The sequence below is a fragment of the Mesoplodon densirostris genome, chromosome 5 (genome assembly GCF_025265405.1).
Source record: "Mesoplodon densirostris isolate mMesDen1 chromosome 5, mMesDen1 primary haplotype, whole genome shotgun sequence".
In the NCBI taxonomy this organism is placed as follows: Eukaryota; Metazoa; Chordata; class Mammalia; order Artiodactyla; family Ziphiidae; genus Mesoplodon; species Mesoplodon densirostris.
In genome coordinates, this window is record NC_082665.1 from 136,207,055 (window position 1) to 136,227,125 (window position 20,071).

General features: G+C 38.6%; 1 protein-coding gene across 1 annotated transcript; it reads right to left on the bottom strand.

Moving 5' to 3' along the window:
- Positions 1 to 175: 175 nt before the first annotated feature.
- On the bottom strand, positions 176 to 18,150 carry SUCNR1 (succinate receptor 1). Its single transcript, XM_060098886.1, has 3 exons — positions 18,062 to 18,150; positions 13,877 to 14,009; positions 176 to 1,117 (listed from the first exon to the last, which is right to left on the bottom strand). Exons 1-3 carry the CDS (start codon positions 18,148 to 18,150, stop codon positions 176 to 178), a joined length of 1,164 nt encoding a protein of 387 aa, XP_059954869.1.
- Between the last annotated feature and the right edge of the window lie 1,921 nt (positions 18,151 to 20,071).

Below are 20,071 nucleotides of genomic sequence, written 5' to 3' on the forward strand. Positions count from 1 at the left end.
CCTTTTCACACACCCTGGGTCCAACATGCCTTTAAAACAGGGTCAAATCTGTGACCCTCTCTGATTTACGTCTGTGAGTTAAATCAAACTCTAACTGGCCTACAGCTACATGTGTAAAACAGTCTGTTACACAAGCACCTCAGTTTTCCCTGAATGAAAATGTTAGTCCGTGAGCTCATCTTCTGAAGGAGGTAAGAGACGTGAAGAGGTATCTCAGCTTATTCATCAGCATCTCCCTGAAGTGATCTCCCATAAAGAAATAGAATACAGGGTTGATGACACTGTTCAGAAAGGCCAGCGGCCGAGTCACAATGTACAAGGAGTTGATGGTGGCCTTAGTGCATGGCGTCTGCTTCCAGATCCCCCAGCGTGAAGCAATCCTCACGTTTCGCATGATGTGATAGGGAGTAAAAAGCATGGAGAAGATCCCAACTGCCATGATGACTAAGGTGAGAGGCTTCTCAAGGGGCAAAGCAGTAGAGAGCTGCCTGCTCCTGTGCTTTAGGAAGACACCAATCTTGAAATAAAAGAAGCACATCACAAAAAGAGGAATAAGGAACCCCAAGAAGGTTAGACACATGCTGTAAATGAGGACGTTATTGGGGTCTCCAGAACTTGCATAATCAGTACAGTTGGTGCCTTCGGAAGCTATAACAGGAAGTATGGGCAGGAGCTCTAAGGTTACTAAACCCCAAATGGCCAAAGAGATTAAAACAGCAAACTTTTTCTTTTGCAGGAAATGTTCCCGGAACGGATACTTCATGAGCAGGTATCGATCGATGCTGATGAAAGTGAGGAAAAGAATGCTGGTGTAGAGGTTAGCATGAAGTACATATCGGTTGCTTATGCAGAGCACATCCCCATATGTCCATTTTCCCTGGGCATAGTTTCTCATCAGCATGGGGAGGGTACACAAAAAAGCCAAGTCAGAGATAGAGAGATTAAAGAGATAGATGTTACTGCTGTTCCAGTTCTTCAGGCAGAAGAGGTAGCCAAAAACAACAACAGTATTCCCAAGGATTCCCACAATAAACTCAAACCCGTAAAAAATGGAAAGGTAGTACTTTTCCAGAGCAGCCTCCACTGCCTGCCAGTTTTCACAAGTTGCATTCCATGCCTAAAGAAGAGAGAGAGAAAATATAAGGAGGAATCACTAGACTACGACTGAAGATAAAACTGCAGAATATCATCACCATCATCATCAGCATCATCATCAACATCATCATCCAATAACACTTAAAAGTTGAACTGCAGAGAGTTGGTTACATTAGTAAGGAGTGGGCCTCCCTGGTGGCGCAGTGGTTGAGAGTCCGCCTGCCGATGCAGGGGATACGGGTTCGTGCCCCGGTCTGGAAGGATCCCATATGCCGCAGAGCGGCTGGGCCCGTGAGCCATGGCCGCTGGGCCTGCGCATCCGGAGCCTGTGCTCCGCAACGGGAGAGGCCACAACAGTGAGAGGCCCGCATACCGCAAAAAGGGAAAAAAAAAAAAAAAAAAAAAACATTAGTAAGGAGTGCATATGTATACAAACATAATCATGTACATATATATCACTAATATATTATTTCAACAAATATTTATTGAGTTCCTTTGAACTATGTGCTAGACACAGGATGACAGCCATGAGTAAAACAAAGCTCCTCATCTCAAATAATTTATACTCTCTTGGGAAAAATCAGGAAATAATCAAATAAGTGCATATCATGTAATGATAAGGAGTATCAAACATAAAGAAAAGCACATGCAAAGGCCCAGACGTGGAAACATGCATAGAGGACTTGACAAACACAAGGAGGCCAAGAGAAAGTGCAGTGAAGTAAGTGAAGAGTCAAATTCAATGTGTGTCTTCAGGATTGACTGTGGTCCCTAGCATATCACAGTTGTTCAACAAATCCTCTGAGTTAAATTTAATTGAACCATAACCTAGAAGAGGAAACAGGGATTCTTATAACTCTAGTCTTGCAATTTTAATAGCTTTGATTATGTTTTCATATTGACAAAGGATTATGCTTGTTGTTTTAAGTTTATAAAACACGACACCAGTTTTGTTTGTTTGTTTGTTTGTTTGTTTTTTGCGGTACACAGGCCACTCACTGCTGTGGCCTCTCCCATTGCAGGGCACAGGCTCCGGACACGCAGGCTCAGCGGCCATGGCTCATGGGCCCAGCCGCTCCGTGGCACGTGGGATCCTCCCGGACTGGGGCACGAACCTGTGTCCCCTGCATCGGCAGGCGGACTCTCAACCACTGCGCCACCAGGGAAGCCCCACAACACCTGTTTTTAAAAATTTTTGCAATGAGACAACATATTTATTGACATGTTATATGCCCAGCACATCACAAATATTATCTCTAATTTTCAGAAGAATCCATTTAACTCAATCCCACTTCCATCCTACTAGACATGAGAACAACCTGGGGTGAAGAATTAAATTACTAATCACAGGTCACCAAATGCCAGAGCCAGAATTTGGCCTTCAGCCTATTGCACCACACACAGTGATCTTTCACTACATACTTCAGCATGCTTGTTATGGGATGGATTGTGCTCCCCACAAATTCATATGGTGAGGTCCCAAAGCCCAGTACCTCAGAATTTAACCCTATTTGGAGCTGGACCTTAAAAGAAGTAATTAAGGTTACATGAGATCATATATATTTGTGTCCATATATGATGAGAAAGAGACGGCAGGGATGCATGCACATAGAGGAAAGGCCATGTGAGCACATAGTCAGAAGACAGCCATCTGCAAACCAAAGAGAGAGGCCTCAAGAGGAACCAAACCTGCTGACACCTTGATCTCGGATTTCTAGCCTCTAGAACTGTGAGAAAATAAGTTTCTGTTGTTTAAGCCACCCAGTCCAAAACATTTTGTTATAGCAGACCTAGCAACAAATATAGTGCTTAAAATAGTTTTCTTAACATTTAATAGAATCTGTACAACTCCAGTGTTAAAACATGATTTTAAAAATTTAAAATATGAAGCTGAAAATATTAGTAATAATAATACCAGTGGCCACTATTTACTGAAAGCTTATAGTGTACTAGACACTGTGCTCACCACTTTCCAAGGATTATCTCATTTAATACAGTGACATAAGGGACTGGGGATTGTTATTACTTTCACTTTATACACAAAGTCACTGAGTCTTGAAAGGTCATACATTTAGTAATAGACCACAATCATAGCCCCTTCTGAATAGGGGCCATGAAAATAAGCAATCTGATTCATTCAAACTTCAAAAGTCTTACTCACCTGCCACTTTCTCTCTTTAAAGAGGCAAGATTATTTGTGGTTGGATAGACTATTTAAAGAATTGAATTTCTTAAAAATGTACTGGATTGCTATTTTGAAATATTAAATCCTACTTATTTCTAGTAAGAAAAAAGCAAGGTTGAAAATAAAATTTTCTAAAAATTTCCTATCAAATAGGCCTTGGAGTGTTAGTTGCAATCAAATGATTCTCTTAGTATAGTATTTTGGTAAATAGAGCAAAATAAGAACAAATGCATCTGAACCGCCTCTTCTGGGAAACATGCAAACATTGAGCAGAATTTTCTGTAATGAAGGCATATGGAGAACTTTTATAGATTTTTGTCAAATTCAAGTGTTTTATTTCAGTTGAAGATCACTGCTACTTTTTTTTTTTTTGGCTGTGCCATGAGGCTTCTGGAATCTTAGTTCCTCAACCAGGGATTGATCCGAGCTCCCCTGAGGTGAAAGCACCGAGTCCTACAGTCCTAACCACTGGACTGCTAGGGAGTTCCCAAGATCGCTGCTACTTTGAGAGTGTTTTATTTACAAAAATAATTCATGGAATTGTAGATATGATAAATGCAATCTTTTGATACATTATTTTTAATCACTTACTTTAAAACATCCTGAATTCCTCTGAGCCTCTCCTCAAGGCTTCCCATGGCAACCTGCCACAAAGTCCAACACTAGAAGAAGCTAGATTGGAACTTCGTCAGGCAGCAGACACATTGAACGATGCTGAAGAACCAAGCAAATTGGTTTCACTCTGTGTTTGAGGTTATGTGAGTCTACTGCTCTCTCACATTGCCTGCAACTTATTACATTTTTCATTGTCATACCTTTCCAATTTGTTTAAACCTCTGTCCTCATCATGGATGAGTTTTGCCTACAAATCCCTGAGACAGAGCCCGTCCACTGGGTGTCCACTCTCTGGTTCCTTCCTCCATTACTGTCCTCTCCTCCTTCCTTCCTGTGACAACAGACAATATCTATTCCTCTGGGCTTGCTCCAGATCCAACTCATTCCCAAATTCTCAAGATTCCTACACGTTATCCATCTTGTCTCTTTACTGTCTCTTCAGCTTCTCCACCTCAACTGCATCCTTTTGATCAGCATTTAGACACTCTCATCTTGTCAGTCTTAAAAACAAGATATAGGAGACCTTCAAGATGGTGGAAGAGTAAAACGTGGTGATCATGTTCCGCCCCATAAATATATCAGAAATACATCTACACGTGGAACATCTCCTACAGAACACCTACTGAACGCTGGCAGAAGACCTCAGACCTCCCAAAAGGCAAGAAACTCCCCACGTACCTGGGTAGGGCAAAAGAAAACAGAAAAAACAGAGACAAAAGAATAGGGACGGGACCTGCACCAGTGGGAGGGAGCTGTGAAGGAGGAAAGGTTTCCACACACTAGGAAGGCCCTTCACGGGCGGAGACTGCGGGTGGCGGAGGGGGGAAGCTTCGGAGCCACGGAGGAGAGCACAGCGACGGGTGCGGAGGGAAAAGCGGAGAGATTCTCGCACAGAGGATCGGTGCCGACCAGCACTCACCAGCCCGAGAGGCTTGTCTGCTCACCCGCTGGGGCAGGCGGGGACTGGGAGCTGAGGCTCGGGCTTCGGTCTGAGCGCAGGGAGAGGACTGGGGTTGGCCGTGTGAACACAGCCTGAAGGGGGCCAGTGCACCACGGCTAGACGGGAGGGAGTCCGGGAAAAGGTCTGGAGCTGCCGAAGAGGCAAGAGACCATTGTTTTGGGGTGAGCGAGGAAGGGATTCACAGCACCGCATAAACAATTTCCAGAGAAAGGTGCGAGCGGCGGCTATCAGCGCGGACCCCAGAGACAGGCATGAGATGTTAAGGCTGCTGCTGCCGCCACCAGGAACCCTGTGTCCGAGCACAGGTCCACACCTCCCCTCTGGGGAGCCTGTGCAGCGCACCACTGCCAGGGTCCCGTGATCCAGGGACAACTTCCCCGGGAGAACGCACGGCACGCCTCAGGCTGCTGCAAAGTCACGCCAGCCTCTGCCGCCGCAGGCTCGCCCCACATCTGTACCCCTCCCTCCCCCCGGCCTGAGTGAGCCAGAGCCCCCGAAGCAGCTGCTCCTTTAACCCCGTCCTGTCTGAGCGAAGAACAGACGCCCTCCGGCGACCTACACGCAGAGGCGGGACCAAATCTAAAGCTGAACCCTGGGAGCTGTGGGAGTAAAGAAGAGAAAGGGAAATCTCTCCCAGCAGCAGCAGGAGCAGCGGATTAAATCTCCACAATCAACTTGATGTACCCTGCATCTGTGGAATGCCTGAATAGACAATGAATCATCCCAAATTGAGGTGGTGGAATTTGGGAGCAAACATATATATATTTTTTCCTTTTTCTCTTTTTGTGAGTGTGTATTTTATGGTTCTTTGTGTGATTTTGTCTGTATAGCTTTGCTTTTACCATTTGTCCTAGGGTTCTGTCTGTCTGTTTTGGGGGGATTTTTTTGTTTGTTTTTTTAGTATAGTTTTTAGCACTTGTTATCATTGCTGGATTTGTTTTTTGGTTTGGTGCTCTCTTATATCTATCTTTCTTTTTTCTTTTTTTATTACTTTTTAACTTTTTAATTTTTAATAATTATTTTTTATTTTAATAACTTTATTTTATTTTATTTTTCTTTCTTTCTTTTGTTCTCTCTTTACTTCTGAGCCATGTGGGGGACAGGGTCTTGGTGCTCCGGCCAGTTGTGACGAATGTGCCTCTGAGGTGGGAGAGCTGAGACATTGGTCCACCAGACACCTCCTGGCTCCACATAATATCAAATGGTGAAGGCTCTCCCACAGATCTCCATCTCAATGCTGAGACCCAGCTCAACTCAACAACCAGCAAGCTACAGGGCTGGACACCCTATGCCAAACAATTAGCAAGACAGGAACACAACACCACTCATTAGCAGAGAGGCTGTCTAAAATCATAATAAGGTCACAGACACCCCAAAACACACCACAGGATGTGGTCCTGCCCACCAGAAAGAAAAGGTCCAGCCCCACCTACCAAAACTCAGGCACCAGTCCCCTCCACCAGGAAGCCTACACAACCCACTGAACCAACCTTAGCCACTGGGGGCAGACACCAAAAACAATGGGAACTATGAACTTGCACCCTGCAAAAAGGAGACCCCAAATGCAGTAAATGAAGCAAAATGAGAAGACAGAGAAACACACAGCAGATGAAGGAGCAAGGTAGAAACCGACCAGACCAAACAAAGGAAGAGGAAATAGGCAGTCTACCTGAAACAGAATTCAGAGTAATGATAGAAAAGATTATCTAAAATCTTGGAAATACAATGGAGAAAATACAAGAAGCATTTAACAAGGACTTAGAAGAACTAAAGAGCAAACAAACAACAATGGACAACACAAAAAATGAAATAAAAAATTCTCTAGAAGGAACCAATAGGAGAAAAACTGAAGCAGAAGAACGGATAAGTGACCTGAAAGATAAAATAGTGGGAATAACTACCACAGAGCAGAATAAAGAAAAAAGAATGACAAGAATTGAGGACACTCTCAGAGACCTCTGGAACAACATTAAATGCACCAACATTCGAATTATAGGGGTCCCAGAAGAAGAGGAGAAAAAGAAAGGGACTGAGAAAATATTTGAAGAGATTATAGTTGAAAACTTCCCTAGTATGGGAAAGGAAATAAGTCGAGGAAGCACAGAGAGTCTCATACAGGATAAATCCAAGGAGAAACACTCCAAGACACATATTAATCAAGATATCAAAAGTTAAATACAAAGAAAAAATATTAAAAGCAGCAAGGGAAAAACAACAGGTAACATACAAGGGAAGCCCCATAAGGTTAACAGCTGATCTTTCAGCAGAAACTCTGCAAGCCAGAAGGGACTGGCAGGACACATTTAAAGTGATGAGATGTAAAAACCTACAACCAAGATTACTCTACCCAGCAAGGATCTCATACAGATTTGATGGAGAAATTAAAAGCTTTACAGACAAGCAAAAGCTTAGAGAATTCAGCACCACCAAACCAGCGTCACAACAAATGCTAAAGGAACTTCTCTAGGCAGGAAACACAAGAGAAGGAAAAGACCTACAATAACAAACCCAAAACGATTCAGAAAATGGTAATTGGAACATACATATCGATAATTACCTAAATGTAAATGGATTAAGTTCAACAACCAAAAGACATAGACTGGCTGAATTGATACAAAACCTAGACCCATATATATGCTGTCTACAAGAGACCCACTTCAGACCTAGAGACACATACAGACTGAAAGTGAAAGGCTTTTAAAAGATATTCCATGCAAATGGACATCAAAAGAAAGCTGGAGTAGCAATTCTCATATCAGGATAAATAGACTTTAAAATAAAAACTATTACAAGAGACAGAGAAGGACACTACATAATGATCAAGGAATCAGTCCAAGAAGAAGATATAACAATTGTAAATATTTATGCACTCAATCAGAGCACCTCAATACATAAGGCAAATGCTAACAGCCATAAAAGGGGAAATCGACAGTAACACAATCATAGTAGGCGACTTTAACACTCCACTTTCACCAATGGACAGATCATCCAAAGTGAAAAGAAATATGGAAACACAAGCTTTAAATGATATATTAAACGAGGTGGAGTTAATTGATATTTATAGAACATTCCATCCAAAAACAACAGAATACACTTTCTTCTCAAGTGTTCATGGACCATTTTCCAGGATAGATCATGTCTTGGGTCACAAATCAAGCCTTGGTAAATTTAAGAAAATTGAAATCATATCAAGTATCTTTTCCAACCACAATGCTATGAGACTAGATTTCAATTACAGGAAAAAAATCTGTAAAACATACAAACACATGGAGGGTAAACAGTACACTACTTAACAACCAAGAGATCACTGGAGAAATCAAAAAATACCTAGAAACAAATGACAGTGAAAATAGGACAACCTGAAACCTATGGGATGCAGCAAAAGAAGTTCTAAGAGGGAAGTTTATAGCAGTACAATCCCACCTCAAGAAACCAGAAACATCTCAAATAAACAACCTAACTTTACACCTAAAGCAATTAGAGAAAGAAGAACAAAAAAACCCCAAAGTTAACAGAAGGAAAGAAATCATAAAGATCATATCAGAAATAAATGAAAAAGAAATGAAGGAAAAAATAGCAATGATTAATAAAATTAAAAGCTGGTTCTTTGAGAAGATAAACAAAATTGATAAACCTTTAGCCAGACTCATCAAGAAAAAAAGGGAGAAGACTCAAATCAATAGAATTAGAAATGAAAAGGAGAGGTAACAACTGACACTGCAGAAGTACAAAGGATCATGAGAGATTACTACAAGCAACTATATGCCAATACAATTGACAACCTGGAAGAAATGGACAAATTCTTAGAAAAGCACAACCATCTGAGACTGAAGCAGAAAAAAATAGAAAATATGAACAGACCAATCACAAGCACTGAAATTGCGACTGTGACTAAAAATCTTCCAACAAAAAAAAGCCCAGGACCAGGTGGCTTCACAGGCAAATTCTATCAAACATTTAGAGAAGAGCTAACACCTATCCTTCTCAAACTCTTCCAAATTATAGTAGAGGGAGGAACACTCCCAAACTCATTCTACGAGACCATCATCACCCTGATACCAAAACCAGACAAAGATGTCACAAAGAGAGAAAACTACAGGCCAATATCACTGATGAACATAGATGCAAAAATCCTCAACAAAATACTAGCAAACAGAATCCAACAGCACATTAAAAGGATCATACACCATGATCAAGTGGGGTATATCCCAGGAATGCAAGGATTCTTCAATATAGGCAAATCAATCAATGTGATAACCATATTAATAAATTGAAGGAGAAAAACCATATGATCATCTCAATAGATGCAGAGAAAGCTTTCGACAAAATTCAACAACCATTTATGATAAAAACCCTCCAGAAAGTAGGCATAGAGGGAACTTACCTCAAAATAATAAAGGGCATATATGACAAAGCCACAGCCAACATCATTCTCAGTGGGAAGAACTGACACCATTTCCACTAAGATCAGGAACAAGACAAGGTTGCCCACTCTCACCACTATTATTCAATATAGTTTTGGAACTTTTAGCCATATCAATCAGAGAAGAAACTGAAATAAAATGAATCCAAATCGGAAAAGAAGTAAAGCTGTCACTGTTTGCAGATGACATGATACTATACGTAGAGAATCCTAAAGATGCTACCAGAAAACTCCTAGAGCTAATCAATGAATTTGGTAGAGTATCAGGATACAAAATTAATGCAGAGAAATCTCTTGCATTCCTATACACTAATGATGAAAAATCTGAAAGAGAAATTAAGGAAAGACTCCCATCTACCATTGCAACAAAAAGAATAAAATACCTAGGAATGTTTACCTAAGGAGACAAAAGACCTCTATGCAGAAAACTATGAGAAACTGATGAAAGAAATTAAAAATGATACAAACAGATGGAGAGATATACCATGTTCCTGGATTGGAAGAATCAACACTGTGAAAATGCCTATACTACCCAAAGCAATCTACGCATTCAGTGCAATCCCTATCAAGCTACCAATGCCATTTTTCACAGACTAGAGCAAAAAATTTCACAATTTGTATGGAAACACAAAAGGCCCCGAATAGCCAAAGCAATCTTGAGAAAGAAAAATGGAGCTGGAGGAATCAGGCTCCCTGACTTCAGACTATACTACAAAGCTACAGTAATTAAGAAAGTATGGTACTGGCACAAAAACAGAAATATAGATCAATGGAACAGGATAGAAAGCCCAGATATAAACCCATGCACATATGGTCAACTTATTTTTGATAGGAGGTGAGAATATACAATGGAGAAAAGACAGCCTCTTCAATAAGTGGTGCTGGGGAAACTGGACAGCTGCATGTAAAAGAATGAAATTACAACACTCCCTAACACCATACATAAAAATAAACTCAAAATAGATTAAAGACCTAAATGTAAAGCCAGACACTATAAAACTCTTAGAGTAAAACATAGGCAGAACACTCTGTGACATAAATCACAGCACGATCCTTTTTGACCCACCTCCTAGAGAAATGGAAATAAAACAAAAATAAACAAATGGGACCTAATGAAACTTAATAACTTTTGCACAGCAAAGGGAACCATGAACAAGACAAACAGAAAACCCTTAGAATGGGAGAAAATATTTGCAAATGAAGTAACTGACAAAGGATTAATCTCCAAAATTTACAAGCAGCTCATGCAGCTCAATATCAAAGAAACAAACAACCCAATCCAAAAATGGGCAGAAGACCTAAATAGACATTTCTCCACGGAAGATATACAGATTGCCAACAAACCCATGAAAGAATGCTCAACATCACTAATCATTAGAGAAATGCAAATCAAAACTACAATGAGGTATCACCTCACACGAGTCAGAATGGGCATCATTAAAAAACCTATCAACAATAAGTGCTGGAGAGGGTGTGGAGAAAAGTGAACCCTTTTGCATTGTTGGTGGGAAGGTAAATTGATACAGCCACTATGGAGAACAGTATGGAGGTTCCTTAAAAAAGTAAAAATAGAACTGCCATATGACCCAGCACTCCCACTACTGGGTATATACACTGAGAAAACCATAATTCAAAAAGAGTCATGTACCACAATGTTCATTGCAGCTCTATTTACAATAGCCAGGACATGGAAGCAACCTGAGTGTCCATTGACAGATAAATGGATAAAAAGATGTGACACATATATACAATGGAATATTACTCTCCCATAGAATGAAATGAAATTGAGTTATTTGTAGTGAGGTGGATGGACCTAGAGACTCTCATACAGCATGAAGTAAGTCAGAAAGAGAAAAACAAATACCATATGCTAATACATATATATGGTATCTAAAAAAAAAAAAAAAAAAAGGTTCTGAACAACCTAGGGGCAGGACAGGAATAAAGACGCAGACTCAGAGAATGGACTTGAGGACATGGGGAGGGGGAGGGGGGAGGGTAAGCTGGGACGAAGTGAAAGAGTGGCATGGACATATATACCCTACCAAATGTAAAATAGATAGCTAGTGGGAAGCAGCTGCATGGCACAGGGAGATCAGTTCAGTGCTTTGTGACCACCTGGGGTGGGATAGGGAGGGTGGGAGGGAGACGCAAGAGGGAGGGTTTAGGGGGATATATGTATATGTACAGCTTATTCTTGTTGTTATAAAGCAGAAACTAACACACCATTGTAAAGCAATTATACTCCAATAAAGATGTTAATAAATAAATAAGTATATAAATAAATAAAAAGACCATAAGAAGTGAAGCCAATTGTTTAGACTTGCTGAGACAGGCAACAGGGAACCACTAGGTGGTGATGAAAGCGGTATTTTAAGATTAGTCTGGCAGCTGGTAGCAGAATGGATTAGTGGGGAGAGACCTCAGTCAGAGGCCATGTGGTGGCCACAAGGAATTTCTAGAAATGAGCCTGCATATTTCCAGGAATACAGTCCTCAGCCAGCACGGCCCTCCTGGTCAGCACGAGGGCTCACAGGCACAAAGTAAGACGCAGTTTTTAGCAACCACACCCAAACACCCAAATATAAAGGTTTCTGATCCAAACGAGCCATACTGAGAATTAGGGAAAACTTCTTCATCACCTAAATGTAGCCACTTTGAAACCTATGAACTTACTCCCTACATGGTATCACTACTCAAAATGTATATTTGATTAAGAGAATGAAAAGACAAGCCACAGACTGGGAGAAGATATTTGCAAAGTGTGTAACCGATAAAGGATGGGTATCTAAGATATACAAAGACCTCTTAACACACAGCAATAAGAAAAAACACCCCAATTTTTAAAATGGGCGAAAGATCTGATCAGACACCTCACCAAAAAAGAGATACAGATGGAAGATAAGCATATGCAAATATGCCTCACATCATATGTTCTTAGGGAGTTGCAAATTAAAACAACAGTGAGAAACTACTGCACACCTGTTACAGTAGCTAAAATCCAAAACACTAACCACCAAATATCTGTGAGGATATGGGCCAACGACAGGAGCTCTTATTCTTTGCTGGTGGGGATGCAAAATGGTGCCGTCACTTTCAGGGATAGTTTGGCAGTTTCATACAAAACTAAACATACTCTTGCCGTAACATCCAGCAATCACGTTCCCTGGTGTTTACCTAAAGGATTTGAAAACTTAGGCCCACAAAAAATACACACACAGATGTTTATGGCAGGTTTATTCCCAAATGCCAAAACTTGGAGGCAGTCAAGATGTCCCTTGGCAAGTGAATGGATAAATAAACGGTGGTTCATCCAGACAATGGAATATCATTCAGTGCTGAAAAGAAATGAGCTAGCAAGCCATGAAAAGATGTGAAGGAACCTTAAATGCATACTACCATGAGAAAGAAGCCAATCTGAAAAGGCTACATTCTGTGATTCCAACTCTATGACATTCTGAAAAACGCAAAACTATAAGGATAATAAAATGATCAGGGGTTACCAGAGGTTTGGGGGGAGGGAGGGAAGGATGATTAGGTGGAGCAGAAAGGATTTTTAGGGCAGTGAAACTATTTTGTATGATGCTGGAATGGTGGATACTTGTCATTATGCATCATCCAAACCCAGAGAATGTACAACACAAAGAGTGATCTCTAATGTATATCTCTAATGTGGACTTTAATAAGTTAATAGTTTAATAGTTAATAAGAATTCATCTTTATCGTACTAAGTGAAGTAAGCCAGACAGAGAAAGACAAATATCATATATCACTTATATGTGGAATCTAAAATTTGACACAAATGAACTTATTTACAAAACAGAAACAGACTCACAGACTTCAAAAATACATTAATGATTACCAAAGGGGAAAGGTGGGGGGGGAGGGATAAATTAGGAGTTTGGGATGAACATATACACACTACTATATATAAAATAGATAACCAACAAGGACCTACTGTATAGCACAGGGAATTCTACTCAATATTCTCTAATAACCTATATGGGAAAAGAATCCGAAAAAGAATGGATATCTGTATATGTATATCTGAACCACTTTGCTATACACCTGAAACTAACACAACATTGTAAATCAGTTATACTCCAATATGAAAGTTAAGTTTAAAAAAGAAAAAATAGGGCCTCCCTGGTGGCGCAGTGGTTAAGAGTCCGCCTGCTGATGCAGGGGATACGGGTTCGTGCCCCGGTCTGGGAGGATCCCATATGCCGCGGAGCGGCTGGGCCCGTGAGCCATGGCCGCTGGGCCTGCGCATCCGGAGCCTGTGCTCCGCAACGGGAGAGGCCACAACAGTGAGAGGCCCACATACCGCAAAAAGAAAAAAATAATAAATAAATAAAAAAGAAAAAATAAAATAAACAAGGCATAGATAAGACATCAACAACTCTCCCTGGTTTCACATGTTTCTCTCCTTGTCATACCTTGAGCAACAAAAATAGCTGTCTTTCCCTAATTGTTTTGACATCCTGACACCCTATTCCCTTTTCAACATACTCCAATTTGGCTCCTGATCCATCATTCCACCAAAATAGCCTCCACGTTGCTCCATCTAAAGCTCATTTTTCAGTCATCTTCTTACCTGACTTCTCAGCTGTTTTTCATACCATAACTTCTGGAAGCACTCTCTTCCTTTGCCTTCTCTGACTTGACAGTCTCCTAGTTTTCCTTCTTTCTCCCTGGTTGTTCTTTGCAGGCTCTTTTGTGATCTAAGCCTTTTTGTGTTAAGCATTAAAAGTTAAGTTCTTCAAGGATCAGTATTGAACTCTTTCTTTATCTAGGCTCTGCCCGAATGATCTCATCCACTTTCTATCTTTAATGACCATCCACATATCAACCTCTCAACGTTTATCCCAGCACAGACCTGTCTTATAAGCTCTAGTGGTTTATACTTATTACCACGGATTGATCTCTCAGAGGTACCTCTACCTCCAGAAATCCTATATAAGCTCTCCAACTTCCTTCTCAGTCTTGCTGTACCTCCACCTAACTCAGTGAATTTACCCAGGTGGTCACCTCAGACATCTGAGCAACATCCTTGAAGTCATCTGTTGCTCACCTCCAATAACAACTAAACTATCTATGTCTCATTGACTATAATGTCTGGATATTTCTCAAATTCACCACTATTGCTCCATCTCCTTCATCACCATTCTAATCCAGGCTACTATCATCTTGGACTATACCATATCCTTCCATGGTCTCCTCACATCTTCTCTGACCCCCTTTTAATCTACCTTCAACATGATAGCTAAACAATCTTAAAAAAAACTATAATCAAAATTCCAATCATATTACTCTACTCAACCAAAACGTTTCAATAATTCTTTACTGTCTAAGGAATAAAGTCCAAAATTTTTAATGAGACTTCAAGGCCTGCATGGTTTGGCCCCTGGACTCCACTCCAGCCTCACCTGGTATTATTCTCCTCCTTTCTCATCTTTCTTCCTGCTCTTTGAATGCACAGACAACTTTCCTAATGTTCAGTTCATTGAATTTTTCTCTGACATTTTCCCCCTATGATCCTTGCTCCATCACATACTCTGTCTTACATCTACAATTCTTTCAGACCTCAGTTTAAGTGTGGGTTTCCCAAGATAGGATCTCTGACTCCCTAGTCTAATTAGCACCCCCTCCCCACCGCATTGTGTACTTATCTTGCTCTTAGCATTTCTCACAACTTTATCTTACTCACAGTTTACCTTTTACACCTGGTACAGTGACTACCAGGTAAGTAGATGGTCTGTAAGTTCTTGCTCAGTGGAAAGAGGAATATAAACACTTGACTGTTTACAAAACATGTTTATAAATATTTCCTCCAAGGTCAGATAAGTAGTAAGTCCACCAAATTAAGCTCCTTGCTCTATTTCCCTATAAAAGATGATGCTGCATATAGTATGACAAATAATCAAAACTGGCAACTGGAGTAGTGATAGCTGTGATTTAGACATATTGTTGTAGAAGGTAAAATTTGATATATATATATATCTTCTAAGATCAATTTTTTAAATTAAAATTAACAAAAAAATTAGAAATTTACATCTGAAATTAATAAACCTTAGAAAGCTTAGGACATGTACCAAAGTATTAATACTTTTATCCCTAGTAAAGAGATTCCAGATAATTTTTATTGTGTCCTTTCTCCTTTTGGTTTATCTGGACTTCCTTTTTTTTTCTGCAGATCAGCATGTATAATATTAAAAATTAAAAATTCTTAGGAATACAGCTGAAGGTCAATGGTCTTTTAAAAGATAATAATAGGCTTTAGTTTCTAGCTCATGGTAATTTTTCAATATTATTTTTTACTCTATTCCCAGCAACTTCCCATTCCACAATTTCTGGAAGTCTCCCTTCCTTGCCTTCTATGACATGGCAATCTCCTTGTCCTCCTTCCTCTCTTTGTAGACTCTTTTATGTTCTAATCCTTCTTTGCCCACGTTGTAAATATTGGAGTTTCTCAAGGCTCAGTTCTAGGCAACTCTATTCTGGGAATACTCAAAACTCTGATGCACACACTCAAATGAATATTAAGACAATAGGAAGTCTCATTATGACAAGAAACTTACTTGTTTTATTTTTGTATTTCCTCCTTTTCTAGTCATAATTCTTATCTTTCTGCCTAGTTAGTTCTTAAATGTACTGACTTATGTCAGTAGCTTATGTGTAGCATAAAGGTTTGTCTGTCATGGAAGAAAAATACATCCATGAAGACTTGTATAACTAGAAGCCAGATTACCAATAGCTACCACTCGGGCAGGTAGGGGCCATGTCGATGCCACAGAGAATTCTTCTGCTTTTGAGTCATCCACTGGGATTAAGAGATTAAGGGAGGTAGCAGGGATAAAAAATACCACTAGAATAAGGAAAGTGAATGACTAACCATTGTTCTGCTTAGAGTGGTTGCTTCATTCTTTTTTTAAAGAATAACTTTTAAAAGCACCTGTTATTATGTAACACTCACTCAGAAAAGGCAGATAGGCAAAAAAAAAAAAAAAAAAAAAAAAATCAAAAATTTCTATAACCAACCATTCCTAATATTTGGATACCCTCCTACACTTTGATATATACTTGAATTTATCTTTACAAAAATGATATTATACTCTTTATGATGTTTTATAATGTGCTTTTTTGATACATTTATTTCATTCTTAAAATAATTTTTCTAAGTCCAGTATTAGTAATTTGTGGTTTTATAAAGGTAAGGTTGTCTAATATTTGCAAACCAATTTAACCTCACCAGGACCCACAGTTTTTAGATTTCAAATTGGATGATATTTGTAGCTGCATGTGTTTTTAGTGTGGCCATCACAATTCTACAAACTGATGAAGTAAGCTAGTCCTTTAAGCAAAATTCCTATTGAAGAGAAACTTCTCTCATGAAAAATTAATATTTCTCTCCTGCTTTGTAGTGGTTATATTTTTAATTTTTAGGAAATAGAAATCATAATAAATAGGTTATAGCTGATTTGGTTTAATTATTTTTAACAGTTTTTTTTTCCTTTAGATATTGGCAATTAAAGTGAAATCTTTAATTATACTTATAAAAAATATATCCAAACCTGTTAGAGGTATTAAACTATAAATAACATTCAATTTTCTTACATAAGCAAATCAGTAGTTATCATTTTTAATTTGGGAATAATGTTTCTTTCACTTTAGTTGTATTCAGCCTTTTAAAAATGAACATTTTTAAAACTTAAATTTAAAAATATGTTTGATAGCCTGTTAGCTTTTAAACTGCTTTTTCTTATAATCATCACAATTAAACAAAGAACATTTATAAAGTTTTAATTCTTAACTATAAGACAAGTTTATATAGCAACATGAGTAATTTATAAACAAATTAATTTTTCATTGATAAACTGAATGAAAATATTTACACTGAAAATATACAATCATTTAATATTGATGACTTCATTTTTAATATATTTTTATATATTCCAAAAATTACACCAGAAATCAAGATATTAAAAAGTGATAGTATGGTATCAACTTGTGTGTTTATGAAGTTCTTTAAAAGTACTTCACCAATTATTAAAAGTTCTGAAAGGCGTAATAGCAATAGTTTCTGCAATTTTCTTTTTGTCCTTGGTGAACTATATATATTCTTGAATAATGTAAGTTTTACAAACATAAATGCTAAATTTCATTTCTGGAATGCCTTAAAATTTCCTCTTAACACATTATTTTCTGAACATGCAAATATTATAGACTAGATTCTTTCATCTGATTTAGAAACTTTAAATTACATTCTATAAATAGTTATATATATTTAAGTAAATCCAATTACTCTTTTTGTTGAAATATCAGTTACCAAGACATTAGTAAATAAAATAAATTTAATAAAATAAATTTAATAAAATTTATAAAATAAATTATAAAATAAATTTAGTACTTAATAAAATAAATTTAGTATTTGGCAATAAAATAAAATAAATTTAGTATTAAATTTAGTATAATAAATTTAGTGTTTATTAATAAAATAAAATTAATAAAATAAATTATTTTATTAAAATAATAATAAAATAAATTTAGTATTTGGCAATTAAAACAAGACAAAATTTGGGGAAAAATAAATGAGGAAACAACTATGACTTCTTTTCTTTTGCAGTTCTACATGTACTTACAAATGACAGTTCAGACAGTTCATTTAAACATTACTTAAAACCTTAATTGTTCACAGGCCACTTTTAAAAGAAACCCTTAACTAATGGAAGGTCTAGCATTACTTTATATACCTGACAACATGAGTTGCATTAGAGCTCACCATTGTGTCAGAAGGCTGTGATCCCTTGACAGAAATTCTTTACCAGCCACTTGACACAGCTTCTGACCCAGTGCTGTGCTGCTGGCCATAGTTAGTGCAGTCTGATTTGCATATCATGCAGTCAAGATTAATAATTCAAAACTCCAGGAGAAATTTCTTCAGTCATGCCTCCAAGTCAGATGTTCATGTAAGCGAACTTCCTGAGAAGTTCAGACACAAAACAAATGACTCATTTCATGGAAAACACATTTCACATATAGGTTTTTAAAAGACTGCTGTCGAAATTATTCCATTCACTAGCAAAACAACAGAGAAGCACTCATTATTTCCATGTTTATTTGCATATTTAAATAATAAGAAAAGGTAAAGCACTGTTTATGTTGGGTTTACAATTGCTTCTGTTTTTTCTTCATTTTTCAAATTCACAAATTTTGGTGAATTCTGTATTGGGCATATAATAACTAAACAGCTGTTTTCAACAAATTTTAGGGAACTATAAAACTGATATTTTGGCGGCTAAGCTGGATATATGCTGTCAGTGTACTATCAAAAGGGATACTAGAGCTTCAGGTATTTCCCATTTTATTTTCAGTGATTAAAAACAAGAGACACATAAAAAATACATCAGGTAGCTAGGGATTAGGGAGAGAGGTGACAGTTAAGTAAGATAACCTCAATAGAAGGAAATTCATGCATCCCAATCAATGCTCTGCATAACACCTGGAAACACATAACCACCATTTCAAACAGGAAACACACCTGGCTTTTTCTGAGGATTATATTAGATTTATACTCAAATATGATTTGAAGCATAAGGATGATGCTGAAAAAGTTCCTAATTGTGCAGGCAGTAGTAATTTAATTTGAATGCCATAAAAGTTGAATGTTCAATTGGCAGTGACAGACAGAAGCCCCAAAAGAAACTATTGCAGCCAGTCCTCCTAGCCAAGTATTCCCCTTCTCTGATATACAAGAACTCAAAACTCAGAAACCTAAAAAATATATTTTATAAGTATACACACATATGTAATTATTTACCTATATTATATACTTAAAAGTATATACATACATGAAATACAAATATACTCATATATGCATATTTATATGAAATAATGTCTCTATAATTTGTTGAATTCTTGTGATGTGCCAGGTATTGCACTAAGCACCTTTATGTATTGAATACTTATAAAGATCCTCTGAGGTTGTTTATTATTTCTAAAATTTTCTCACTTTACAGATTAAAAAACACTGAGGCTCAGAGAGGTTAATTAACTTTCTCAAGATCACAGAGGAGAGGGACCTGAGCTAAACCTATGTATTTTGATTCAAACCTGCTCTAATTCTTTTTTTTTTTTTTTTTCCTGTGGTATGCGGGCCTCTCACTGCTGTGGGCTCTCCCGTTGCGGAGCACAGGCTCCGGACGCGCAGGCTCAGCAGCCATGGCTCACGGGCCCAGCTGCTCCGTGGCATGTGGGATCTTCCTGGACCGGGGCACGAACCCGTGTCCCCTGCATCGGCAGGCGGACTCTCAACAACTGCGCCACCAGGGAAACCCTAAACCTGCTCTAATTCTTGATTGCCTCCAATATAGAATGACAATACTTTTGATGTACACCACAGATTGAATCAAAGATCAAAAATTAAAGACAACTGGGACTTCCCTGGTGGCGCAGTGGTTAAGAATCCACCTGCCAATGCAGGGGACACAGGTTCGGGCCCTTGTCCGGGAAGATCCCACATGCCCGTGGAGCAATTAAGCCCATGCACCACAACTACTGAGCCTGAGCTCTAGAGCCCTTGAGCCACAACTACTGAACCCATGTGCCACAACTACTGAAGCTTGTGCACCTAGAGCCCATGCTCTGCAACAAGAGAAGCCACCACAATGAGAAGCTTGTGCACCACAACAAAGGGTAACGCCTGCTCGCCACAACTAGAAAAAGCCCGCACACAGCAACAAAGTCCCAATGCAGCCAAAAATAAATAAATAAATTTATTTTTAAAAAATTA

Coding starts and splice junctions, on each gene's coding strand:
- SUCNR1 (XM_060098886.1), bottom strand. CDS start 18,150: ATGGCCAGCAGCACAGCACTGGGTCAGAAGCTGTGTCAAGTGGCTGGT. Junction 14,010..18,061: donor CACAGCCTTCTGACACAATG/GTGAGCTCTAAT, acceptor TAACACAAAAAG/GCTTAGATCACAAAAGAGCC. Junction 1,118..13,876: donor AAAAACAGCTGAGAAGTCAG/GTAAGAAGATGA, acceptor TCTCTTCTTTAG/GCATGGAATGCAACTTGTGA.